Below are 27,879 nucleotides of genomic sequence, written 5' to 3' on the forward strand. Positions count from 1 at the left end.
CTGCCAAGGTAAACACTTCAGTCGACTGCTTCCCCCTAGAATAACCTAGATCACAATATAATAATTGTTGCGGATATTTTCAAAACATGGCGCGGAATACGGATGTAACACCACAACAGAATAGAGCTGCCCCTTCGTCACGATGACGTCATATTCAAGAAAGGGCAACTCCTAGTAACCACAATTTACACTCAGCACTCCCAGGAGCACTCAACACATCTCCCTTTATACTGATGACAGCATCTTTGTTCCGGTCAAACATAACATATCGATACTGTTACATCCTCTTTAAGGGCTCACGTTTTACACTCTCCCCAGTGTTTTCTACATCCGTGTATAGCAAGGGTTCTACACACAATCTGTAAAAGCCTGCCACTAATTCATCCTTCATGCACTCTCCATTTCGTCTCAATTTCACCACACCAGTCGCCATGTCAATCCTGCTCGAACCTGCCTCAACGATCACGTCATGTCTTCACTGTAATCTTTGTCAGAAGATTATACAGTGGCAGTGTTAAAAACATGGTAAAGTGGAGACACAATTCTCTGCACCTGGTCTTCCTTTTTGAGAGGGAAGCAGCAAAATGTACGTGTTAAAAGTTAAATGTGCCTGTCAAAGAAACTTTTGAGGGGTATCATCATCTTCCGTGACGGCTATTATATTCTGATCGTCTTACTGGATGTCTACAAAGGACATGAAGAGAATGTGGTGATGTTAATTATGACTTCAGATGTGCGTTAAGGGGGCAGGGGGGGGGGGTCTTAAGTTGACTCTAAAGTCAGATTATTTCAATATAATGTCATTACTGTAATTCAAATTTAATGGCCCTCTCCATGTGCCAATATTTAGATGTGATGATAAATGATAATGTTAGTTTACTGCTGCCAATTAATTAGTATCGGGAGAAGCAGGAAGCGTTGAAATATTAGTTAAGAAAAGTTACATCTTTACGTTTTTCACATCTATATTAATTCTAATAGTTACATGAAGATTAATGAAGGGTGTTGCGTAATAATGCTCTACTTTAACATAACATACATACATATTATTACGTTGCTCATGTAAATGTAGGCACAATGTTTAGTGAGGGGTAGGGTTCTGTAAGATGGTGTAATCAGTAATAATGTGTAAATGCGTCGTATGTGATTACTTATTACTCCAAATCGGATCCCAAAAGCCCCAAATTCGATCACGGATACGAAAATGAATGTATCAAATCCTGGCAGTAACTTAAGTGGTGAAACGAGCACCAACCACGTGACCACACTTTAATATAGTCTCATCTCGTTAGGGGTTTGATAGGGTGCCGGGTAATGTGATTGAAGTTTAGTGGTGCTTCAAAATACGATAACACCGAACGCACTTCATCAACAACGCACTAAAGATGATAAAGTACACGTATCACAGAAAGACAGTATAAAGTATAACCCCAACCTTACCATCAGATGAGGTTCCGCAGAATTTAGAGCGATAATAACCTGAGATTAACCTGTTTAGATTCTATACCTGTATACCTGTACTGGTGTTAAGGCCAGAGGGGGGGGTAAATGGCACTTTTGTAGTTTTTGCATATTTGATAATAGCTACTGAAGACGAACAAAAAGAAAAAAACCGGATCAAAATCTGACCTTGCGCTTCTGAGATATCGCGCGCTCAATTTTGAGGTTTACCTGTAATTACATGTTAAACTGGAACTTTAAACGGCTGTAACTTTTTTGACCTTTCGATTCCTTAGTTGAGAAAACCGGCCAATCCCTGATCTTGAGGTTTGGTACAGTGGTTCCTTGGACAATTATCCTCACATCTGGTGCAGCGATTTTTTTTATTTGACTCTGTTCTCAAATTATGAGGTTAACCAGGTCAAAAATTCGAAAAATTTAATTGGTTAACCTCATAATTCGAGAACTGAGTCAAATAAAAAAAATCGCTGCACCAGATATCTAGATAGTTGTCCAAGGAACCACTGTACCAAATCTCAAGATCAGGGAGTGGCCAGTTTTCTCAACTAAGGAATCGAAAGGTCAAAAAATGTGTTTTGAGATAGATGCAATTTAGTGTTTTCAAAATTTTGAATATTCACTGGAATGTATCACAGTTCGTTAGTTAGGACTTTTTATACACTTAATAACGTTTGCTTGATCAGACCTGGCCGTTCCCTAAATGATTTTAGCCACTTTCAGTAGTTAATGTCCTTGTATTGTAAAAAATGAGGTTAACCAAGACTTCCTGTAAACACTAACTGCTTAGAATTTGGTTGTTAACCTCGCTTTAGACCATATAATAGTGGGATTGGTTTATCAATATGTTATTATATATGTAGTAAAACATTTGCACAGTATAACGATTAAGTTTTTGAGGTTAACATGTAATTGACTGGTCAGATATTCAAAAAATGAGAGGTTAACCTCATTTTTTAGCCATTTACGGGTAAAATCTTCTACTAAAATATGGTCAGTTCAAATCACCTTTGTCACGTGATTATAGTTGTAGGCATTGTGATACCAATAGATACCTCACTTCGATATTGTGGTACATTACATAAGTAAGAATCGTATGTATATTCCCTACGGTACCAAAATGTGATGGTTAACCTCATTTTTTAAATTTTCCCAAGATAAAAGAAAGTCAATCGACACGTCATCTATTTAGAAATGTGTATACCGTAAACTTACGATGCAAAATAGTAACTCTATCATTTGATCTATTCTCGCTATATCTAAAAGACGAGGTTAACCTCATTTAATCACGTTTGGATATTACTTTTTCTGATAATTATGAACCTAAAATTTAGAGTTTACATTTGCTGACCGAAATAACAAAAAATTATGGCGTGTAATAAAATATTAACCTCAATTTTATTAACCTCAATGTTGTATAGTCAATTTTGTGAAAATCGGTTAACCTCAATTATAAAATAAAGTTAATCAGCTACAAATATGTGAATATCGGCAATGTTTTTGTCATTCAAAATTAAATCGATTTAGAAAATAATATTTTGGTAGAATTTTTTGACCCCTTACCCCCCCCTCTGGCCTTAACATTATGGGTATGAGACGAATCTTTTAATTCATACGGTCATTTAATGAAATTTTAATAAACGTGGACTTAACCCCATATTGTGACAAATACAACCAACACAATATCTCTCACCCGTAAAGATGGTCATAAAAGGTCAAAGTATTTATCTAAAGCCGGATATGTGCCATCTGCTATCTGTCATTACGTAAATCAATCACCCCAAAAGGGCAAAAGTATGTATAAGGCTTGAGAGACTCGCAATAACTTGTATCCTGATTCCTTAACGTTCTGCTCGAAAAAGGGTATGTTGAGAGCAAGATGTTATCTAAAGCCGGATGTGAAGCATTACGTAAAATCAGTCACCTTAAAATTCCATCTCGAAAATCTACTCAAAAGTCAGGAAGGTTCTTATATCCTGTCTGGATACGCCAAGGGCTGGGTCGACTCAAAATTAATCATATCTCGAAAGCTCTACTCCACCCTAATATTTCATATCAGAAGATAAAAGACTGACGTAACTTTATAATCACACACACTCAACACATCCGTCTCAATATAGGCTATCAGAGAGCGCTATCTTCTCCAGATCCGTGATAGTGAGACAGTGAATACCTTTTACTAAGCTGCTGCTGTCACAGGAAATTATAAAATAAACGCTTCATCTGCTAAAATTACAGTTTTATGAGTTCCTAATTCTTTGATGATCTCTGACACATTGATGCTACTCTAGGATAAAGTTACTCTCAGAGACGGAGAGCTGCACTGTATGCTGTACTGTATGCTGCACTGTATGCTGTACTGTATAGCTGTACTGTATGCTGTATTGTATACTACACTGCATGTCAGTACTGCCTGGTCAGTTTAAGTGACCAAGCAAGTTATACAAAGTAAAGAATGGACACGTGCCACAATGCCACAAATAATACAATCAGCATAATTGAAACACATTGCAATCTAGCACATATCATTCTAATACATGCTGAAACATAGCCTCACAATATAGCTTAGTAAGATCGGAATGGAGCATTGTTCACATTTGACCATTTAACATTTTAACTGTTCAAGGTACGTGACCTGTTTCACCCTCACTCAGTGACTGTGGGGGATAATATGAAGATTTAAAAGTAGTTAGAGAAATGTGGCCTGATCTGTTGGTTTACTGTCTTATTGGATTGAACTCATTACTTGAGTCACTAGTTAGATTGAAGCTGAATGTTTTATAGTGGGTAGAAAGACAATAGCCAGCAGTTCACCAATGTTCACAAAGACATGCTAATCTAGGATATTTCGGATGCCTACAATACCACTACTAATAACTGAGAGAATGTAGATAATCTCCTTCTTAGTTCTAACAATTGCCAAGTAGTACGCACACTCGTAATATAAGCAGTTCAGTACCTCTACAGTCTACACTACATTCGTCTTAAGGCACTAGAGAGGTCTCACTCCTCAGCCCTACCTCGTGTCACGTGACCCCTGACTCGGGGCACGTGACTCGTGTTACGACCCGACACCTGGTTCGGGCCTGTTGGAGCACTGTACCAGGCAAGTCATGTCCCAACACAATTTTCCCAATCAAACCACTCAACTCCAATGTCGGGAATTACCCTGGATCATTGGATCAAGTGTCAAGTTGTTCCAGAAACTTGTCATCTCAAGTGCCAAAACTGACGAGCCTAATTTAGTTTCATGACAATTCTCGCGAACCGACTCACGACTCACGAGACAAACAAAGTAAATGAAGGAATATTAATACTTTCAATTTAAGTCTGTAAAAAATATACTCACTTTACATATCTGGATAACGGTCCTTCGCTATAATATAACACCCGTGCAAACAGTGGGGCACTATATACTCAGAAGCCAAGGTATTATAGTATTATAACACCCGTGTTTGAATCATTTTTCTGGGATATTATATATCCAAGAATAACCAAGAATACTAGAATAACCGAGAACTGTTATACGGTAAAGGAAGGGTTACTTCGTCTACCACGCAATTTATATCACATAACTTTCAAATCCAAGCAGCGGCATGTTTAAGGTTTATTAAATTAAATCGCACGAAGTTTAAATTTGTTATCATCATAATATCACTGCTCAGGCTTAAATTTTAAATACTCTACCAAATGTTTAAAACCCAGTATTACCACTGCCCCCACTTTCTCGCTAGTGGCCTGATCCAACTTCACGTACACACACACACACCACACAATGCGATACAGTTTGGATATTGTGACAGCTTCTTAGCTCATCATTCAATTTGCCATCTAAAAAGAGAAATGTTAGTGTAACAAGCGTAATTAATTACTGTAAACATCCGTCGGAGGTGTAACATCACAACTAAATCAACTTACAATGAATCTGTGACGTCATATAATTGACACCGGATCAGGATATCCTGAAAAGGGAACTTACGTTGACAGTACAGCTGAGATTAGCATATCCGCCAATACGCACATCATGTAGCCCCAACACTATGAGGTCATGTTCTAATCCGGATGAAGACTGTCATTTTGTTTTGAGATCAAGTCTCGTCTGGTATGGAGCACAGCAGCTTTCTTACACTTAACAAATTAACATTGTATTTATAGCCTGGCTGGTCGTGCAACAAAATAAACCAATTATCGCGTATCCAAATCATTAAAGTATATTTTTAGTGAACTAATGTACTGACTTGTTCGGTCTATTTTAGATGCTCTTGAAAACATGGCTACGTTTGTGTTGCTACAAATTTTAAAATCATTCTAACCGTGCACAAGGCTCAGGTAACTTCAAACCGAAAATCGGGTGATTAGAGATATAACTAAAGAGTAACGAGCTAGGGGAGGTTTGAAACAAGGCCCCCCCCCCCCCCCCCCCTCGAAACAAGCAGCACTGACTCAATAATGTGATAATGTTTGCTGTTATGTGACTCCATAATACCATAATATGCTGTTCTGTTTAATTTTACGGTGGCTGAATGTTGTGGTACGTGGAAACTTCACATGGTCATATTTCAAAATATACTGAAAAGCACGGTCCGAAACTTGACAAATGACTGAGTAAATTCAATTTAATAACCTAAAAACTTAGGTGACGTCATAACTTAAGCATAACTGTAAAACCTACGGATACAGTGTGCAGCGGAGACGATCTTTCCTTTTTGGGACGACAGCTCCCTCCTCCCCAACAGAAGACAAGACAGGCAGTAGAACTCCTACATCACCTCCTGTGATGTCTGCAGCAGATTGCTTACTTCTTTACTTGAAGTGTATGGGATCTATGGACTATGACTTTAGTGTACTTTTCAATATCATATTTAAATACCGTTTATCAACAATTATCAAGTTTAATACTGAAATAAAATTGTTTAATGAAATAATCGAAGTGAAAGCTAATCTAAATTGCAAAATGTATCTAAATCCGTTCCCCAGTTGAAGTTCTCTAGCCGAACTTCAGTACGTGTCGTACTAGAGTCCGGGTAGAAGCGGATTCACATTTTAAAGAGTAGGGGTTTCTCTAGCGGTATTGCGTGCTCACGCCTCCCATTATGTCTTCTATCCCCACCAAATATTATCTTATTTACTCAAATGGCGCTTATTTAAATGTACTACTAAGAAGGAACTCACATTGAGTAGGATAAGTTAACGGAAAAGCCCTTCTTTCAGTTTTTTTCAAACATTTATGTACAAAATTCTATATACACCTTAATTTTAAATTTGTCATTCTTCGAACTTCAAAGGGAACGCTGTGTCTTCTAAACAGACGTGAAAGTAGCCGTTTTTCCGTGCTGTTAACGGAATACATACAGTATACACACGCTCAGTTACACTGTGTACTCTCACAAATCATAAAACTCGTGATTTTGTTTCTTTGACAAGTGGGACAGAAATACCTCATCACGTCACTGAGGGTGATCATGAGAATGATTTGGTGTAATCAGTGATATGATCAGGGGTAATATTGGTGATCACGAGGATGCAGCTGTTTGGTGTTGTGTTCATGATAACCCAAGTACAAAGTGCCGTGCAAAATGCCGTGCAAGGTACCGTGCAAAGTGCCGCGCAAAGTGCCGTGCAAGGTACCGTGCAATGTACGGTACATTCTGTCTCATAGTAATTGCTACTATGCAAAACTCTAAAAATAATACTGCCCGCTCAAGTAACCACCTTGCTTGGTACGTACAGGTGTGCCAGACCCACCTTGCTCATGGGACAGTTCTCTGTTCTCCATTTAATCCCATGCACTGCATAATATATAAATATTTGGAGCAAACCACAATCGTAACGTTGTGTGCACGGCACGGCACGATCATTAAATCTAGTAAACACGCCGGTAATTACGCCACTCTCTTTGACATCTGACAAGAGTAATAGAGATCCCGTTTTGCGTCAATTTATGTACCAAAATACCCAATTTTTGCATTATGACGTTATGCAGGAACCACTTGAATCTCGAGGAAGTTCCCCTCGATTGCCTGTCAAAAACTGTAGAGAGATGTTGTCGAGATTGTATAATCGTGTTTACCAGATTACCACTATCAGAGATGATTATACGGTGGTCCGTGGTCCGTGGCACAACGAGTCACATGTTCCTTTATCGCCGGAATAATGTGCCATTAAGACATTGCGTTAGCGATACAACGGATGTGTACCTGATATTGGTAAGCGCTTACCCGCGGTAATGAACATGAGTCATATTTTAAATGTCTTTTCTTTTAAGCCGGCTCTCTTTTAACAGCTAAACTGAGCAAATAATATCTTGTGTAGCGAGTTAGTGAGTTTATATTATCAAGCCCATAATGCGTAATCACAAGTATTTCCCACGTAGGATGTCCACTTGAAATTTAAAAGTGCATGATGCGAATGTAAGGGAAGTGGCGACCACCACTGTCCACTGATATAGTACCTCGTACTGATGTAGTACCTCGTACTGTTCAAACGTGGCCCTTTGTAGATATGATACTCCGTACTGAGCAGGTATTTGTAGACAGCTTACAGACGAGAACCAGAGTGGTTATTCAGGGGCTAATCTCACTAGTCAGTAGTCAGTAGTCACTGTGTCAGCTATTATTTTAATTACTGAACTGGGCTGGACCTCATGAATACAACTCTTGAGTGCAAGAATGGGAAGGCCACAGCAGCTCAGGTCGAATCACAGTATTTTCAAATAACCACCCAGTGTTCAAGCTCTATTCTCCTGCTGGAAGCTACGTGATGTCATCATATTTTCCCAGATCAGGGAGAGTAAAGTCTAATCATGACCCTGTATTCTCCAAAATTACAGAATTTCTAAAATTACAGAATTTCTAAAATTACAGAATTTCTAAAATTACAGAATTTCTAAAATTCGGGCAGGTAATTCCTGGCAGAACAGGTCTTGAGCTGGGGAATGCGAGCCATTGGCAATGCTATAATTGAAGGAGAATTAGAGGAAGCTTTGCTGTAATCCGGCCGGCATACAACACAACAACTACATTGTAGTTGTAGAGCAGACGGGAGAAGTTCCGGCTACATATTGAATTATACATGCAGTGTGGGTTACTTGTTGCAATGTACACTGTGCTAGCTTTGTATCGATCACACAATTTCAATTGCAACAATAATTACGCAGGAATTTACGGAATTACAGACATATTTTCCAGTGTTGTTACCAATGATCAGAGTGGGTGTATTGTTAGATTTATAAATATTTATTATGTTTGAGCAAAAAACTGAATGATCTCATCATCAAAATAAAGTAATAATATGTACATATTAAATCATCAAACTAGAGGAGAGGCAGACTCACCACCTATCTAATAATAAAGTACATTTACCGGGTCCTGGTTCCTGACAGCTAGTAATACCACGGGATACCAATAACAACATTCTAGCCTGGATCCGGAGGACCATGTTTGGGAATGTTACATGTAGCACCGACAGCTAATAAAAGTATGATGAGGAGGAGGAGAACATGTCTTGAGACTGTAGTAGGTGTGCCTGTGTTATATAACTATATTATATTATATAGCAAATGGAACTTGCAATGAAAGGGCCCGCCTTCTTTTCAACACCCAATATACAGCACATCTCCGACACAACACGTGAAATGTGCTGGAACCCCTTATTGTTTGGCGTCAGCACAGTAATTGTGGGTGTGGGGGAGTGTAAACATTGTCTGATAATGAGCCAACTAGTGTGATCCTGTACCAGGCAACTCTCATGATGATAGCTCCTACTTGAAGTGTGTCGGCGCCCCACCGCTTGATCAACATGTCATATATGAGGACTAGGGAGTGAGAGAGAGAGAGTGAGAGAGAGAGAGAGAGAGAGAGAGAGGATGTTTTAAGTCTTACCTCGTGACAGTTCAACAAGTGAGAGGTCGTCGACATGTTCAACATCTCCATAGTACGTAACACACACACACGTACAGTGTACACACACACACACACAGTGTATTGGAAGGTGTGTTGGAAGACTTTAAAGTAGTGTTGCAGTGGTAAAGTAGAACGTGACATGTGATTAGAGGACTGTTCAGTGACTATCAACAAGAGACCACGTGATCAGGGACCACGTGATCAGCTCCTCCCTTTAGAGCTGGGATGTTGTGAGTGAACAGAGAGAGAGAGAGAGTTGTGAGAGTTGAGAGTACCACTTGGTTCTGTTGTAAAGGCTAAGGAACTTTAAACTTCCAACTTTGGAATCATGAACAATGTATTATTTTGATTTGCAACACTTAAAGTTTAAAAAGCTGATCAATGAGATACAATTTACGAAATAAGGAATTATAAAGCCATGATAATCCATGCATTAAAGTTAAATGGACCATTCAGGAATTTAAATTTTAATGAGGAATTTATATTATGTCTAATGTGGGAAGTTACAGCAATTCATGAATTAAATTAATTACTTAGGTTAAGTTAAATATATCTAATTGAAGAAATTAAGAACTGTGTTTACTCATCCATTCTGAGTAGAATAGTCCAGAACACTTGAAATACAACACCACTCCGTGTGAGGTCCAGGATAAAAGTGTATACATGTTGTGTGATAATGGTATGGATAAAGTTGGCAAAGATGCCCAAACTGTCTTCCCTACTCAAGTGCTAAACTTGGGCTGCTGAGCAACCAACAATGAAGAATGTATAATATATTATATAAATAGTGATTGCAGTATGATAATGAACTTCTATTATATTCTGTTCTATTCTAGAATCTACTGATCGTTGTCAGAATTGCCTGGAAACTGTCTTCACTTTCCCTACTCAAGTGCTAAACTTGGGCTGCTGAGCAACCAACAATGAAGAATGTATAACATATTATTATATTATTATATAAATAGTGATTGCAGTAGGATAATGAACTTCTATTATATTCTGTTCTATTCTAGAATCTACTAATCGTTGTCAGAATTTACTGAACATTGCCATAGGTGCTAGAAGACTCTTTTCAAGGATTAAATTATCGTTGAAATTAAAACTGTTTGTCCCTCTTATAACCCTAATATTGGTTATTTCAGAAGCTATCATCCTCTGAAACACGTGACCTCAACGTGTGGTTTATTATCACAGTGCTTTATTAATCTCATGATGCATGATATAACACAGGGCTCAGGGAATGTTTGCAGCAAGGTTTGGCAGTGAATCAATCGCCCAAAATAGATACCCGCTGCTCAAAACAAAATTTGGAGTACAACTCTCGTACAAGTAATAAAAATTTGATACCGGGAATTTGAGACAAATATGAAATATTTTCCATCAGTGTTATCGGTTGTTTTTTAGGACATAAAACATAATAATAATATGTGAAGGTTTTATTTATTTTCTTAGATTATAAAATATAAAGCATATAATGCCCATGATATTTGACAACCTGCTCTTCATTAACATTACAGGAGCATAACGATTTCATTATTTAAATATTAATCCACTAAATACTAGCGACAAACTGCAATCTCCAGTTGCGTCAAATTTTAATGAATATATTCAAATTTTATAATTTGCTTTAAAAATATGACATGTACGTGCACTGTGCTTTTGCAGTGGATGTGAGCACACATGATCTGGCTTTGCAGCAAAGTCAATACATCTCCAGACGATGTGGTCCGCATGACTCCAGTATTGACTAACTAAATAACTAGATAACTGACTGTCTGACGCCTCATGAAACATTTCGCTAGCAGTAGCAAGGAATTTCTTATTTTCTAAAAATGTCAGTGACAATGTCATTTGTGTGATGGATGCATTTGAGAAAAAAACTTATTATATTACTGATGAGACGAGATGTCGAAGTTGGCGAAAGATTGGCTTAAAAAATGTCTTTTCTACGCATATCCTGTTATTGTTAACCAGTTCATTGACTGAAGAAAGATGGTTCCGTAAAAACGGCTCCATAGTAAAGGATGGTGAAGTAAGTGCCCATGACAGTGTGGTGTCTCACAATGACTCTATTTGAGTAGTCTTACACTCACATGTATCATTATGCGATATTCACCAATATAATGCAGTGTTAGTCTGTGTATGGCATATTCATACAGATATTGCATGAAATATAATATGTATTTCATTATTATGTCTTATTCATGTCAGTCAACCTTATCATTACTCCATAATATTTATACGCATGTGTGTGTGTTCATCTAAAGTCTAGACTTCGTATTACGTTATTTTTAAGTTTTAACTCGTTAAGCTATCAAAATCTGTTGAGGGATATAAATACACCATATTATGTTTGTAACAGTTAGCAAAAAATATACCATCCGATTTAGCAATGTAACGTATTACCTAATAACTCGTTTGTTCACACGGGAAAAATGTTACATTTAGTCCTCGTGCATTCGTCGAATCTGACGTGGGATACTGGTTAAATTACGGTAGTAGAAAGTTAAGATTAAAAGTGAAACTAGATGATTCTTTATCGTTTATTAAGATCAAATTTTCCCTTGGGTAGCAACTACACATGTTATAATTAAATATAGAGTTCAAACACCGGTGGTAGAGGACTGGCTGATAGTTTAATATCACTGGCAGCACTCTCCGCCTTATTAGACACATATCATGTTAAAAGTACTGGGAATTCTGGGAATTTCGGGAATCCTGCCAGCTTTTAAGAAGTCTTGAAGGGGAAATCATGCTCCACAGTGATTAATCATTTGTACCATCTATTAATGGATATAATGTATAACACTTTAACAGTTTAACTTTTAACTTTTAACTCAGCATCAGTTAACATTGCCCGAGTTCTTTTAATTGAATATAAATTATATTTTGGAGTTAACACGTTAACATTAAGATTGCTTTCAACCAACAATCGCCTCATTGGACATATAAAACGACTTTAAAACAGAACATAATTAATCAGCAGGAAGCAACGCCTTGGCAACGAACAATTCTATTTCTGCACATAAAACAAGATGCTACTCATACGATACAGTGTGTTTATCTAGTGGAACCATCAGATACCGGATGTTACAAGATCAGATCCGACCCCATACAATTAATAATAGTCAATCAATTATAATCCTAAACTCGTTTATAAACCCCATGATGATGTTACGATAATTCACTCTTCGCGTTCTCCATTATAATAATACATCGCATTATATATAAAAACAACTGAAAAACCAGGCGATCATGCCCTTAAATTCTCCGATATAAGAGCTGCAAAAGTTGCTTGATATCAAACCACAATTTAGACATGCATCACTACTACTCCACACATGGTAAATTTTAACGTGCGATGTGTTCACGAATATATAGTATTATCTACTGTGGAGTATAGTCGCTTCTTAAATATAGAATCGGCAGCTTTAACCAAGTCACGTTGACAGACATATCAATTAAACGCTTGCAAAATAACTTTAATATAAAGGCAAAATAAACAATTTATATATAGAAAATTATAACGACAATTAAATCCAGTGGTTTTGAAAAGGTCTTTCAATCCTTTTTTAGTAGTCTTCTCCTCTCGTATTATGTCTTTATTGTAATCAATCTCTTTAATCGGCGTGTGAACAACAAATACGCTTCGAACGAACTTTAGCAAAATAAATGTACATTTATACTGAAATAGCACCAGTTCCCAGGTAACAACACCTTGATCACGTGACTATTCAGCATAAATAAACACTGTAGTGACACATCAGTGAGCTGTTCGTTTTAATCTGGCTTTCCAGTCGGAAAAGTTCCAGAAACGCAGTCTTGACTCGGTTCGGGTCTTGGTCGTGGGTTCTTCCTGGAGGGTAACGAGGAGATAAGATAACAGGTAATGAGGTAATGAGGTGAGATTAACTTTTGTAGGGGTTCTTTTGATAGAAACTTGGGTATTTGCCAGTGCTACTGGTTACACGGGGTATGTAAGTTACATTTGATTATAGTTAAAAATACTTTTTACAAAATTGTACATTCAAGTTTTAATTAAGCTATTTCTCAGATGATCTGTGTAGTAAACACTAAACATGACGTGTGTGTGTGAAGAGTGAGTTGTTATAGCGCCGCTAGTCGCAGATAGGAAGAATGTACAACAAAGAGAAATGTGAAGTATGTATGCAATGTAAGTTTAAGTAGCCTGGTGGCCACTACTAGGTATTGATGTCTTGAACCAATAAAAACCTGTACTTAACCCTGTTTCCCCTGTTTTAGTGAGGTCTAATATTTGTGAAGCTTGTCTGGCTCATAAACCCAGGCATATATTGAGATTGGAATGTCCGTATATTTAATAGAAAAGTACAGTCTGCGGTCAAGCTATTTTCTAGAGGCCTGACTTCAGAAATAGGGCGAAACCCTCAACGATGGTCGCTTTCATTTCTTTACCATGGCTCACTCCACGTGATGATGAGATCGTTGAGTCTAACTGCCTCTTTGGATTATGCTAACTTATCAATTTCCGGATACCCATATATACGGTGTAGAGGCTAATATCCATATTATGGAGGTTTTAATTAAATTTCATCGGGATGTTATCTGAGACATTAAATAGTTCTTGGGAATTTGGATCATCCTTATCAAGTAGCACTGGGAATTTGAACTAATCTTAATTCTTATCAAATCGAGAAATTAGATATAATAATAAGACAGCTATAATTGGTGAACGTCTCTTCTTTTCTTATCGTGCCAAGTAGAGATTAACGATATTATCCGACAATAATAAGTGATACTATTAATTAAAATCTCTCGAGGGAGGCACTGCTACTCTTATACTTTCACCAACATTTTAAATATTTATTTAATAAATAAAGTTGCCTCGACGCGGATCGCTAATTGCACACAGATTTTGTTATATTATTACGAATTAAACTGTACGTGTGTATTCTCATTAAAGCAAGAGCCAAGAAACGGGACTGGTTGAGTACAACAGGACCAGTCTCAATTACATACACACCAACAATTACTAACTTATTACGAAATACTGATAGTATAATTTGTTGAGTCCAGGTCATGTCTCCAATATAAATATTTTGGATCAAAACATTACACAACATAAAACTAACGACTTCAACTTAATGTACTTGTAATATTGTATATAATTAGTAATAAGTAATAGTATATTGTACTGCATAACTTACTGATGCAATGTGGCGTGTGTCCAGCGTAACTGGGGATCTGGGTGGGGTTGGTTTAGCTGATGTAGCAGCCTCTTCTCGGGGCGTGGGACTGGTGGCTCCAACTCCACTTTCTCTCTTTGTGGGAGATGTTACCACTTGTTGCTTGGAGTTGGGCACCCAGTCGTACACGTAGTCGAACATGAAATCGAAGTGTCGTAGCACCTGGTGGGTCATTAAGTGTTATTAACTAAGTGCTTTTAATTAAGTATTATTAATTAAGTGTTATTAATTAAGTGTTATTAATTAAGTGTTATTAATTAAGTGTTATTAAGTGTTATTAACGGGAGAAAGACAAGGTTTATTGAATATAAATAATATATTTAAAATAAATCAATAAGGAATATAGTCCCCGTTATAATCTAATAATCAGGCAACACACTCTAATTAGCATGAACACTTTCATACAGAATAAGATATGGTCACGACTTATTGCAGACACGGAGGGTTCTCATATAACGGTTTAATTACGACAATTATCACAGAGAGTATTGTTCCCCCTCAGTCTCCTACAGACTTGTATTTTCGGAGTCGCTGTGGTATTTAAAATATTGTCGGAGCGATTCTAAATTTATTTTCATTAGACCAACTTATAATGTTTCATTATAATACCGTTGAATTTTATGTTAGTTCTACATATTTTGCAAACTACAGTTGTGAATTGGGATATTTCTATCGGGTTACAAAGATATTGCTAGTACACAGAATAAGATCTCAAAATAACTCCTATTTTCCACGAAATGCATTTCCTTCGTGGACATTACCTCAATCTTTTAAAAAATTTGCAATTTGATACTTATATCCTTATAGTTTAAATGCCCGATAGTTACTAAAAATATATTCAACTGAATTACTGCTTGCAAATTTAAACGACGACATAACTTATAAAACTACGCTCTGCAACAATTTACTAATTTTATCACCCTTCTTTGTCTGATTGCTGTAAAATCGTTTATTATTCGGCGCAAAGGCAGAGAGTTCACACGTCACAATAGATATTTTATACGATATCTTTTACAAGGCCAGTCAATCACCTGCCGTTATAATATACGAGCCCTATTTGGAGGAAGACTTTTAAACGGGTGGGTGTAGATTTTTAAAGCATGCCAGGATATGGGGGTTGGGAATTTGTTATAGGGGGAGCCACGTCAGCAAGTATTTAGTTGAACGTACTATCAAGCTGGCCTACTGAAGCACACCCGCGAAGAAGCTGTAATTATGAGTGCTATGAAACACTGGAGTAGAGTTACGTTTAGAGTTGGTAGAAGTTATGTTTTACTCACCGATCTTAACAAGTGGTGGAGGTACACATAGTTTGGAGTTTCTTCAAACTTCAACTTCTTTACGTAGTTTAAAAATGCTTCAAATTCTTGGGGTACGTCCTGTGAGGAAATGTCGATAGATAAACGGAATTCTTGATAAGATAAGACAAATACAATAATAAAATGTGGAAAGAAAAATGCAGCTAACTGAAATAGTATGGTAGTCGAAATAATCCTGGATCTCCTTTGAAACATTGGAGGTTCAGTACTGTTAGAAAATAATGAAGTGCACATACCTTACAGAGCATCTGTGGCGTGTACTGCTTTTTCCTCTCGCAGATTTTCTCGTATTTTTGTTTCTTGTTGTTGGCACGGAGCCCCTGCCAAGGTAAACTGCCTTTGCTAAAGTATAACATCACGTACCCGAGCGACTCCAAATCGTCTCTCCGGCTGAAATACCGGTGATTAGTGTTTTGTCTGGAGCCAAGAATGGTATTTTTATCATTACAACTTGTTTGAATTCTACCGATAGGTTGAGACGGAAAGTATCGTATAACTCTAATCGGGTTACTTGATGATGCTGACAAATGTATACATTTTTCTGAAAAAGAATGCACACTGCATTTCCCTCTCTGTTCAATGTAATGAAGAAATTATCTGAAAAAGAATGGACATAAATATGTCATACCTCTGTTCGATACCAATGTGAGCGTTAGTACTAGCATAACGGGCAGTTCCTGTCAGACTTTTACCGTCTCGATACGGAATGTGCGTTCGGTTTTTTCCCATTCTGTACTTTTTGGCAAGACCAAAATCTATCAGATAAACCTAAAATGTTCATGTTAATTAAAATGAAGCGGTTTCAATTTGAATTAGTGTGAAGATAACGACATTCCACAATGTACTGGGTATTATATCAGCAGTTCTTTATTCAAATTTAAAATAATGGTAATAAATGAAGAACAGTTTAATGGTTGCGGGTTGCTTACCGTTTTGGCATTTTTGTCGAATCCCATGAGGAAGTTATCTGGTTTAATGTCTCGATGTAAGAAATTTTTGCTGTGAATATATTCAATGCGGGAAACCATCTGATCAGCCAACATCACAGTCGTCTTGATACTGAGAACAAAAATTGTAATTATATTTTAACATGATTCAGTAATACTGAAAATTACATAAGTACAACTTTATTGATTAAGTAGTTATCAAATATAGAATTTTAATCGAAGTCCGCTCTATTGCAGTTACCATAAATGGAAAGAATCTCAACCCACCACTGTAAGAATAATTAATATTCAGTTCTGTATTAATCATACGATAATTTGTTGGTAGCAGATGACAATGAGTTAAACTTCAGCTCCTATTAAATATTCACCTGAATTGTCTGCCACACATGTTAAATAGCTCCTCAAGGGAATGACCAAGAAGTTCAATAATAAGGACATTGTAGTTTCCTTCATGTCCATGCCATCTGATCGAGGGAATACCCTTTCCACCAGACAAAGTGCGGTAGAGTCTGGCTTCAAAGTTAAGTTGTGGGTGTTTTGCGTTGGCAGCTTCTAATTTTGCTGCAAACTCCTGAAAGTTTAAACAAAGTTTAAAGTTTTGCATAATAATTGGAATATCAATACACCTAACAACCTGGTCCCTCACTATATATACTTTATGACAGTGAAGAAAAAAAACTTTATGACGGCAGGTATCACGGTTTTGGACTAAGAATCAATAATGCAGTGTCGTGTTCACTTGTGCACAAAACAATGAAAAACATCTGTAAGACTTCAATACTTGAAGACTTACAAATAGTATATTAGATGGTTATCATACATTTACACCAAGATATCCTTGAGTGTTTTAATATAGCTTACCTGTCCAGTCTTCAAATCGATAGCAAGGTATATTTCTCCAAATGAGCCACTTCCAATTTTCTTGACCAAGCTGAACCTTCCAGCTGCTATAAAGGTACTGATCTCTCTTCCAGGCATAGTAAATTAGTGTGAATCCAAACTCTTATCTTGTCAGTTCATAATGGTTACTGTGAGGCTATGGTAAAACTTCAGTAAGTATTTGAAATATTTAGTGATAAAATTATACCATTATAATAGTGACACAGGAATTTTTACAGGTACTAGTCATATTGATAGGAAGATGATAATTATCATTGATAAACTTTGATGTTATTGTACTTTAAAAATCATGCGAGATATTGGAACCTTAAAGTTTAACAAGATTTTTTTGATCCACAAATATATGTAGAACTAAAAACAAGGTTACATTCCTAGTTTTTCATCCTGTTTTCAATCCTGTTGGTGTTGAATATGGCTGTCAACCAGATCTGGAAAAAAACAAAAAGGCTAACTGCACAAAACAGTGCGAAACTGAAAGTTAACAACAGGAAAGATGCATCACATTTTAAGGTTGGAATCGGTTATAGCCTCACCATGACCGCTACCTGTACTAGATTTGGCAAATAGGGTCAGAAAGTGAAACACTGTGGTCAACTTCGTTTGGAAAAAGTGGACTTAAGCTTGGACAACCTCAAACATAATTGCAGATTCCAGCATGTATGACAGCAGTTATAGTGGCTACATAACCAGCTCGACAAAATGTTTTTGAAAGATTAAGGGCTCTGTTTAGGGTTATTATTATGGTTTCCAGTCTTGTTCATGTTGCGGCTGTTGAATCTAGAAAATGGGTAACTACTTTTAACATAGATTTCATTGCAACTATTGAATTCTCTTTGATTTTTCACTGTTCTACTTGACCTCATCGTGCTAGTCCTCTGTTTCTCATGCTCAGAAAAACTATAAAATGGATTGTTAAACTGAAACTAAATGATAAGGCACTTAATTCGGAATCCATGCACTTGGAAATTAGGCAGTATATTGTGATGTGTAACATCAGGACACACCTGAGCATGGATATAATGAGGAGTGTGCTAGTAGCAGTTAGAGGTGTACGTGGAAAGGCAAAGAAGGCATGGACTGCCCCAATATCCAATGTCTCCTTCGACCTGATACCTGAGGAGAAGAGCTACGAGGGATAGATGATATCTATTGCTCAGGATTTACGATTGTGCTCTGCCAATTGCATCACTTGATTTAATTTATTGTATATATACTGTTTGACATTTCTTTCATTAATTTTTTTTTTTTAAAGGCAGTATATTGTTTCAATAAATTCACCATGGTCACAGCTGTTTTGGTGTCCTTGATCTGGATTCGCTCATGAGGTAAACCAAAACTTTCGATTGAAAAAAGTAATAAGGGAATGGTAACCATTAGAGTTATCAAATTGCAACACAAATTGCAACACAAATTGCAACACAAATTGCAACACAAAATGCAACACAACAGTATTTGTGGAAATTTGTGGAAAATTGATGTGGCGTGTTAGACTGCTCAATACTTCATGCTGATATAATAAACCACAAGTGAAAAATAACACTGGTGCATTACATTACAGGGGAAACTATTTCAAATGCTTTCAAAGGACAAATGTCCACAAATTTATTTTTTAAAAACCAAATGTCCACAAATTTATACTTAAGATAATTGGCCATGTCCTCCTTTACCGAAGATCGGTGCATGTACTACATCCGGACAAAAAGTCTAAATAAAAGCGTAATTCAACTCTACTTCTCTCTTAAGACAAAACGCAAAATGTATCTCGTGTCGAGGAATCGTATAAAAAACTAGTAACAGACTGATCTGACTTTTCCGTTATATTGGCATGATCATTAAAAGGGAAAATTGCTTAAATTTGTTTTGGGTGAAGAATAGTGAATCTGTTAAAGATTTTGTTTATGAAACTGGAATCATTTATTTCAGTTAATGTTCCGTATAAAAAATAATATTTCCATTTCACAAGCGCAAAAACTTTAAATAAAACAAGCTGCAAGCGTGACCCAGTGGTGCATTTTGCCGATTTGAAAAAGTGATGGTTGCGGAAAGTATAATTGGATGTTCCGCGCGGCCCATTTCAATTAATTGACAGTGCATCGTGCGCTATTGGTTATAACTATATTTTATTTTATGCAATAAAGGCCTTTGCCAAATGCAAAAAGGGAAAAAATTGTAGCGCAATGCACTACTGGGTCGCGCCGCGCATTTTCTCGTATGCAAATCATCAGTGAAATGCGAAAGATTGACATCGTGAATCAAGGAAAAACAAATTTATCATTTATGTTAAATAAAAACTGGCTTTTTAAACAATTTTATAGCCATTTAACACTTTTGCAAACAAATTTAATTTTGAGCTTATATGAACAAAAATTTGTTTTTATAAAAAAATTGAAGTTTTTTATGTTTAAATTAAATTATTTCGATATTTATTCACTCCGCGCGCATAATTGAACCGCGCATTGTAATTCAAGAAAACAAGAATTTTCAAGAAAACAACGATTTGCAACAACAATTATATCAAAAGTTTTTAAAATGTGGTGCACCACAAATACAATATTAATTAAAGTATGCATATTGCATATTTGCCTTTTTACTCTAGCTCTGCTTGCTAGTTTATTGCTCGCTTTTAGCTGTTGACTGTTGATATGAGTGTTGATCTCCAGCTCTCCTTTACTGGGCCGCGCTCAGCCTGTCATTCCGCCTAATCTCTATTCGTTGTTTAACAACTCTAATGTTGTTTAACAACATTAAAGCCTGGGGTCCTCAGGTAAGCTCTCCTGTGTAAGAAACTCGAAAAAAGCGTCGCGCAGCAATCAACACACTGCAAAGTTAAATTTGTGGCATTTATATTTGTGCTGAAAATATGATTGTGCGATATTCAAAACTCTATCTTCATGCTTGTAATAATTTCCCAATGAAAACAGTTAACATTGCATTTACAAGGGAACTTTTCAAAGCTTCAGACAAATGCCAGCGTTTTATTCTTTTAATTATGTACGAAGTTTATAAGAAGCATGCCCTATACAGTAAGTTTCCTGGGCATTCACAGTTGACAAGTCTACAGAAGTGCGTTTTGCAGTATCACTACTCTTAAAGAAACGCAAAATAGGTATCTACGTGTCGAGAACTTACGAACTGTAGATGTGATTTCTGTAAGCATCATTAACGCGAAAATAAGCTTAACACTTTTTTGGCCTGATGAATGTATGGTAGATTTATGACTGGAAACAAATTGTAAGCAATGTCGTAAAGTAATATTTCATTAAGCACTTTAAATACAATAAGCGACCATGGTCTGCGATTGAAAATGGCATCAAGCACACTTGATGCTTGGTGATTTAATGTTACATGACCACCAAACGCTATATATTTTATGTGTAATATAAAATAATCACCTAGCCTGCATCCCATGTAAACACAATTCAAAACAGCAATCAAAACAGCGTGTACCAAATAAAATATTATTGGAAATTTAGCAATTGAGTTTACTATTTTATATTTTGGGTGATTTTTAATCGAAATTCCGTGAACTGCATTATTTTTCCCAAACTTCTTGATCTTGCATGCACAGCTGCATGTAATGTGCAGGAATTTCCAACTAAAACATGTTAACATTGCATTTTAGTGGCCTCATTCTGCGACCGTACTAAAAGAGTTGTGAGACTTGTTCAAAGGCTCTCATGCAATGGCCAGCGTTTTTGTGCGATGGTGGTGCTGGGCAGATTGTGTACTTGAGTTGTGAGTAAAACAGTGCCTTGGAATACAGGTGTTTCACGTAGGGCAATCAGCGATGCATTATCAGAGTCTTGTTGAGTTGCAGAACGGTTTGCCAGTTTTGCCAGTTTTTACACTAACTACTAAGCCGATTAGCTGGCCACTATCAGAGTAGGTGTATTGGAGGTCGTGAAAAGCCCACGGCGGCATGTTGCAGGTATTGGTTCTCTAGTAGAGCTATCCATATACCGCACAGGATGGAAGTAAGATTCTTTTATTGACACTAATGCTGACTCGCCACACAGTGCAATGCGGTCAGACATAGCTATGAGCCCTGGAAGAACCAGCAAACCTGACAAGGATTCTCACCCTGTAATGGAGGCCGTTGTCCAGGCCTTGAGGTATATGACCATCTATTATATTAGGGCACTGTTCATGTTCCTTGAAAAGGAGAGATCTTCTCACAGAAAAAGAATTTTCAAACTGAAGGATGGGTATCTTCTAAACTAGGAGACTTTGAGGGTTTTATAGATTTAAATAACGAATAAATTAGCACGTCTGTATTATCCTGCTTACTGGACTATGACTTGCTCTTAAATCGTTCACTATTTTCTTTCATTATCCCTGAGAGACAGAAGTGATTTGATACTTATACTGTACAATTAGAATTTTATCAGGATTAAGAAGTATCAGATCACACACAGCCCATGCACATGTGCATGGGATGGTTTTCTTGGTGCAATTACTCGCATCTTCTCCTTGAATCTAAGTACTGATCTACAGATTACAGTGCTGTTAGTGCCTTTGACATAACTTTTGCAAAATAATCTTTTAAATGTGGAAACATTTTGTAAACCGTAACTAAAGTACTAGACAAATTTCATGTTTGCTTTTATTAAATTCCACCATCTTGTCCTCAGCAATGTCTCCCCTTAATGTATAACTCCCTTCATTACAAATGTACTGCTGATTGCACTTACTCTCTACATATGCCTCCCATCGTGTTCCTCCTATGACCAAGTTTCGCACCTTATTTTTTCCTCTCGATTTTTTCCTCTCACGTCTTTGCAATGTTCCTCTCCACTAAACTCCTCCCCTTGTTAACGCCAATGCTGTTCACTAATTATACAAGTATTTTATTCATCTCACCATGAGCCCCAACTTTGAATAACCTGCAAAACTAATTCCCTAAAACTTTAGGATTCAGAGGTTTGCATCATGTCATTAGCATCGGGACACAAGGGGCGGCCTGGTTCAATCATGGACAAGAAAATACATCAGAACCCAAGATATAGAGGTGTGAGCAGTCGAACAAATACTGGGTCTAGCTTGTCTAAATATAACCAAAAGGTTTGTGTAATTGTATGCTATCTAGTAACTACAATATTTTATTTTTGATTGGCTTTTGTTTTTTAGCTTAAAATATTTTCTATAATATTTATAGTCATAGTAACCAAAGCTTGAGGTAGTTTGATTAATTTGAATACATTTCAGATGGACGATATTAAAAACAACTATAAGTTCAAACAAGGAGAGATATTCAAACGGATGAAGGTCTCTACTTTTGTTCAGCTTGTTATACAAGTAAGTTAAGATAGTAGTACTACTTAGTTCTATAGTTTACACTTTACAGTCACAATGTATGTGTAATAAGGGTTGTTCGAAAGTATGTTTTGATACTTCTTCACTTCATTAATATCATTTGATATACCTACATCAGGTGGGTTTTGTTAACTTTATAGGAATCACAATGCAATGAAACACCAGTAAGCACTAAGCAATTATCAAACCCCACAGACAACATTTTTGTGGTACATTCTGAAATAGAACACAATTAGTATATATTGTATCGACTATCATAAATATATAAACCAAATATATAGCAATTCACAGGTTTCATTCAGAAATTGCAATTGATTTTTAGAGAAGGAACGTGCAATGTTTGGTTCAGAAGGGGTTAGGATTATTCAAAACAACATTTTGTTGATATATAGTCAATTTTAGTTGCATCAATGTTCACTCAAACTATTGACAGGTAGAAAACTACATCCCAGAAGAACAAATTGGTCTCAGTCCCATACCTGACGATGATTCTCTTCCACCAACCCCCAGTCCAGATGAACCACCTTGCCACTGACAGAAGTTGTGATTCAAGATTTAGTGACGTCATCAGAGGTATTGGAGAGTATGATGCTAGGAAACCTCAAGTTCCAGAAACTCTATGTGAAAAACCAGATAAACCTTATCTTCTGCTAGACGTGCGTACAGAGGATGCTTATGATTTGTGTCACATAATTGGTGCTGTGAATTATCCAAGTGCTATGCTGTCCCGGGCTCAGAATTGTTTCACAAAAGAAATGTTGAACTATATTAATAAAGATGGTAAAATAATAATAGTATATGATGAAGATGAGAAGTTGGCCCATATGTGTTCCACAACGATGATTGAGCGGGGAGTAGACAACTTGTTTATGTTGTCGGGTGGACTTAAAGTATTGAGTTCAAAGTTCCCTGAAGGAATCATCAGAGGGCCTCTCCCCAAAGTTTGTCTTGTCGATGCTGACGGTCGACTGAAGAAACCTAAATCAAAGGTTACTCCAACACCAGCTTGTGAAAATATTGCTGGAAATGATTTTACAGAGTCTGACCTAGAAGTTTTAGAGGATACTCTCGATAACCTCATGTTGAGTATGGCTGGTCCTTCAAGAATCGGAGGTATGAGCAGAGCTCAGAGCATGCTGTCCAACAAAAATGCTGCTCAAACCAAAAGTTGGAAATGAGTCACATTTTCTATCATCACTACGCTGGCTGTAGACTTACATAGATTTGATTAATTTATTTGTTTTTACTTACATGAAAGGTTGAACAACGAACACTCGATATAGACTTAGCTATCGCACACAATTAACTTGTTCATCAAGTCAAGTAATATTTTAAAACTCAGAACAGTGAACCACCGAATTTCCGGGAAAATCTCGATTTGTTTGAACTTGAAATGGTTTGTTGTTCGAAGTTTTGCTATATTTTTATTTAAGATTGCACTATGAAATTGTGGTGGTGCAGAGACATTATTAGGGGGTAGTATTGTCCGACTTGACAGAGCAACTGTAAATGAGACAAGGACAAAAAGGAAAAAAGGAAAATGTACAGGGGCACCATTAAATCAAAATCTCATAGATCTGATATAAACCATTCCATTTCTTGTCGTGAGCGGTGATAATTCAATAAGACTCTTTAAAAGACAATTTCTATTGCGTGACCTGTCCTTTTTGTCCCAAAACACTGTCGTTCAAAATGGAACAGAGTCAAAAGTAACAATGCTACCTCCTCCTAGATGAGTGTTGAGTGTGATATCAAGCAAGATTTTAATAAGGGGATCAGACCATTGATAATATTTTAAAGGTATGCTGCATGTGTAATTGTATTAATACAAAACGGGGGCAGTGTTTGAAAGAGCTGGATTCTCTTTAGCACCTGCCGTTTGCTAGTAGTAGTAGTAGCAATGCTACTATTGTCTATTATTATATTTGATGTGCATGAAATAAACTGTTCATTACTTTAATATGATGTGTTACCATTGGTTTTATGTTCTACCATGCATGCTTCATTGCTTGTCAATTCCACGACCGATTAAATTTGAGTCTAATCATACAAATTATATCTTTGTTCGCCACTCAATTAGAAGAATCGCTGAAATGAACTCGAATTATTATTTTTCTGATCAACGGCTTATATGAAATTTGATCGCTGATGAACTCAGCTCGGTATTGTTGTATTTTTCAACACAATCAACAATGAATCTTTAATTGTACAATGTACATGCTCTATAATGTAAGATTCTCCACAGTTTAAAGATTTCTCTCCTACAAAAAACTTCATTTAAACTTTAATAGTTAGACTAAATCATAACTAGAACCTAACTCAAAATCTATACTATAGTTTTACTCGTCTACTTGCCCGTGTATCAGACACACACACAATACACTGCATACTTTGACCCCTGGGGGTCGAAAAGCTATACAGCTGAATGAATTCATTATTGTCAGAAAATTATGTGATCATTATTAGCATGAGTTAAGTATAAAAACGTCACAAATTACATTCTTTAGCATTATTGATAAATTATGATACACATATAATGAATTTTAATTTGTTGACCCCAAAGTTAAAAGACGGTAATTTCCTAAATTATGTCCGTTAAATAGTAAACATAAATAGTAAATATGCTTCTTTCTCTTGTCCAACACACGACTAACTCCACATCCTGATTTATAGCTCCTAGATGTATGACCGAGCTCCAAGAGCCCTCTCAGAAACACAGAAAGATATCCCCCAACATGTAGGACCGGGAGCATACGAACCTCATCACAGATTCACTGACAGAAAACCCATCAGCGGTAAGAAAACCTGGCCATTCTTTAATTTCTGCTTTAATATGTAGGGAGTTGAAGTGACCATAGTCGTAAAGTAACAAATATTTCACGGAAAGTTTAATGTAATTTAAAGCATCTAAGGATAACTAAAAATATAACCAGTAAATGATGGTCAATAAATCGTGTCTAAAGTTAGTTGCTGCATGCCCCCTAAGTAGTCACAGTGTATTAAACATTCACATACTCCAGCAGCTGCCTCTGCATGCTAGAAATATTAACCTACATTTTCCACAAGCTCCACTTCATCCTCAGAGGGCTATGCACCGTTCCAGTCGATGGCTCCAAGGACCACATTCCTGGATGTACCGGACACAGTTATCTTAGCGCCAGGACCTGGTCACTATTACCCGGAAGTGATATCACGTGACCGAGCTAAGGGTGGCAGCACTATCGCTAATATGGTGGGTAGACTTGTAATTTCACGTTATATATAGCAAGCACGGCTAAAATGGAATTTAAACAATTGCTGACTCTGAAATTTATCAAATTGACTGTGAACTGTTTTAAATAATCAAGGCAGCTGTTTACTGATATACTGTTTTAAGGAGCCGAGGTTCCGAGAAAGGGTTCCAGATACCCCTGGACCAGGAACCTACTCAACTGAACTTAATTGGATCAAACCGCGGTCCATGCCTCTACCTGACGAACAGGTATTCGAAGGAACTGGTAAGTTAAACTGCATTATTATTTTAATCAAGGAGCAATTTATGTAGTTTGTTGCTGCTGCACTCAATTTAAGCCTATTCCAATTTATTGTATAAATTTAAATTTTCTGATTTTAACTTTCTGATTTTAACTTTCTGCAATGCATGAATGAAAGCTTAACTTAACATTTGGTCTCAGAGGGTGAGTAACACGAGTCATTTAATAGTGACTTATAATTGGTATGTTATCTGTGTTCCTACCTTTGTAAAGGTGCAATTAAGTTCCTCGCTGCTGCACTCACTTTATGCTAGGTTTCCTTTTTTAATTTGCTGATTTTTGTTTTTTCAATGCATGGAATACTACGGACGGATAAAAAACACGCAATTCTTGATTTGACATTATCTTTGTATTACAGTGATGTATGGTTTGTCAAACTGAATAACCTTTTAAAGAATAATCAGTGGCGTTTAAATCTAATGAAATCTGATAAAGTTAGTTTGATATGAAAATTATTACTAAATCTTTTTCTACTAATTATTCTCGAACTTGCTATTTTTGACGTGTATTTTGATAAAAATTACTTATTCAAGATAATTTCTATTCATGGGGATCGTACAATCTTTAAAGACTAAATTTATCAGCTGAGCATTATATCCTTGGCCCTTGCCATGTTTTTACCACCCAAAACATTATCGTTTGTTCTAAGATAGGTTTTATTCAGCATACCTTATTGGTGGTGGCACTGCATAATAAATTCTTACATCTTCAATTCTTTAACTTGACTCATATTCGTTTGACGTGATTCAAAAGATTCGTGACATGGTTATTCTTTAGAATGCCACGAATTAAGTAAAATTTCTTTGCTATCCATACTAAAGAATGCATCCATTTAAAAATGTATGATTCAATTTTATTAGACAACATTGCACCACTTGTAGAAAACACATCTTATCTTAATTATTTACAGGACATATAACATGGAAACGAAAGTTGGATCCACCCTCCATTCCATCACCGGGTAAAAGTTTTGGTTACGAAGAAGGAACAGACGGAGGCCTCATTCCACAAGCAGGGCCTGAGAAAGACGGGTCATTGGGGCCTGCTTATTATAAGTCAGACAAGGTTTCCACTACTATTGCGGAAAAAAGATATAAGGGCGTTCATTGGTCCAAGAGGACGGAGAATAGATTCAAATTCTACTGTAAGTTACTTTACTCTCGCACTTTAGCTCTTATAAATGGTTAAAGAAAAAAAAAAATCGATTCTTGCTTTTATTTAAACTATTTATGCTAAAAAACAAAAACAAAACAATCATTATTTTCAAACTTCTTTCAAGTTAA

General features: G+C 36.6%; 3 protein-coding genes across 5 annotated transcripts in view; 2 read left to right on the forward strand and 1 right to left on the reverse strand.

Moving 5' to 3' along the window:
- LOC134825937 (sperm-tail PG-rich repeat-containing protein 2-like) overlaps window positions 1-27,879 on the forward strand; it is an 88,788-nt gene that overhangs the window by 56,960 nt on the left and 3,949 nt on the right. For 2 of the 3 annotated variants that reach the window (XM_063838140.1, XM_063838142.1), the window contains exons 2-5: window positions 25,737-25,858; window positions 26,147-26,295; window positions 26,440-26,560; window positions 27,507-27,740. In XM_063838140.1, coding sequence (XP_063694210.1) covers window positions 25,744-25,858; window positions 26,147-26,295; window positions 26,440-26,560; window positions 27,507-27,740 — 619 coding nt within the window. In that variant the 5' untranslated portion in view covers window positions 25,737-25,743. Of the gene's footprint in view, window positions 1-25,734; window positions 25,859-26,146; window positions 26,296-26,439; window positions 26,561-27,506; window positions 27,741-27,879 lie in introns of all 3 variants that reach the window. The other variant, XM_063838141.1, reaches the window with a different exon arrangement.
- Window positions 11,892-17,888, reverse strand: LOC134825939 (casein kinase I-like). Its single transcript, XM_063838144.1, has 8 exons — window positions 17,712-17,888; window positions 17,219-17,421; window positions 16,833-16,962; window positions 16,532-16,671; window positions 16,140-16,293; window positions 15,865-15,963; window positions 14,546-14,746; window positions 11,892-13,215 (listed from the first exon to the last, which is right to left on the reverse strand). The coding sequence occupies exons 1-8, from the start codon at window positions 17,826-17,828 to the stop codon at window positions 13,123-13,125; spliced, it is 1,137 nt and encodes a 378-aa protein (XP_063694214.1). The 5' UTR covers window positions 17,829-17,888; the 3' UTR covers window positions 11,892-13,122.
- LOC134825941 (centrosomal protein of 41 kDa B-like) lies at window positions 22,660-24,331 on the forward strand. The gene is given in 4 exon segments (XM_063838146.1): window positions 22,660-22,811; window positions 22,956-23,045; window positions 23,497-23,592; window positions 23,594-24,331. Coding segments are annotated over 4 exon segments (966 nt in total). The 5' UTR covers window positions 22,660-22,679; the 3' UTR covers window positions 24,242-24,331.

Source organism: Bolinopsis microptera, chromosome 1 (genome assembly GCF_026151205.1).
Source record: "Bolinopsis microptera isolate Bmic1 chromosome 1, MBARI_Bmic_1.0, whole genome shotgun sequence".
Lineage (NCBI taxonomy): Eukaryota > Metazoa > Ctenophora > Tentaculata > Lobata > Bolinopsidae > Bolinopsis > Bolinopsis microptera.

What these genes read in the sequence shown, in the direction of transcription:
- LOC134825939 (XM_063838144.1), bottom strand. Translation starts at nt 17,828, where the DNA reads ATGCCTGGAAGAGAGATCAGTACCTTTATAGCAGCTGGAAGGTTCAGC. An exon ending in TCGACAAAAATGCCAAAACG is followed by an intron (nt 16,672 to 16,832) that starts GTAAGCAACCCG and finishes TGAACATTTTAG; the next exon opens with GTTTATCTGATAGATTTTGG. An exon ending in TCCACCACTTGTTAAGATCG is followed by an intron (nt 14,747 to 15,864) that starts GTGAGTAAAACA and finishes ATGACCCACCAG; the next exon opens with GTGCTACGACACTTCGATTT.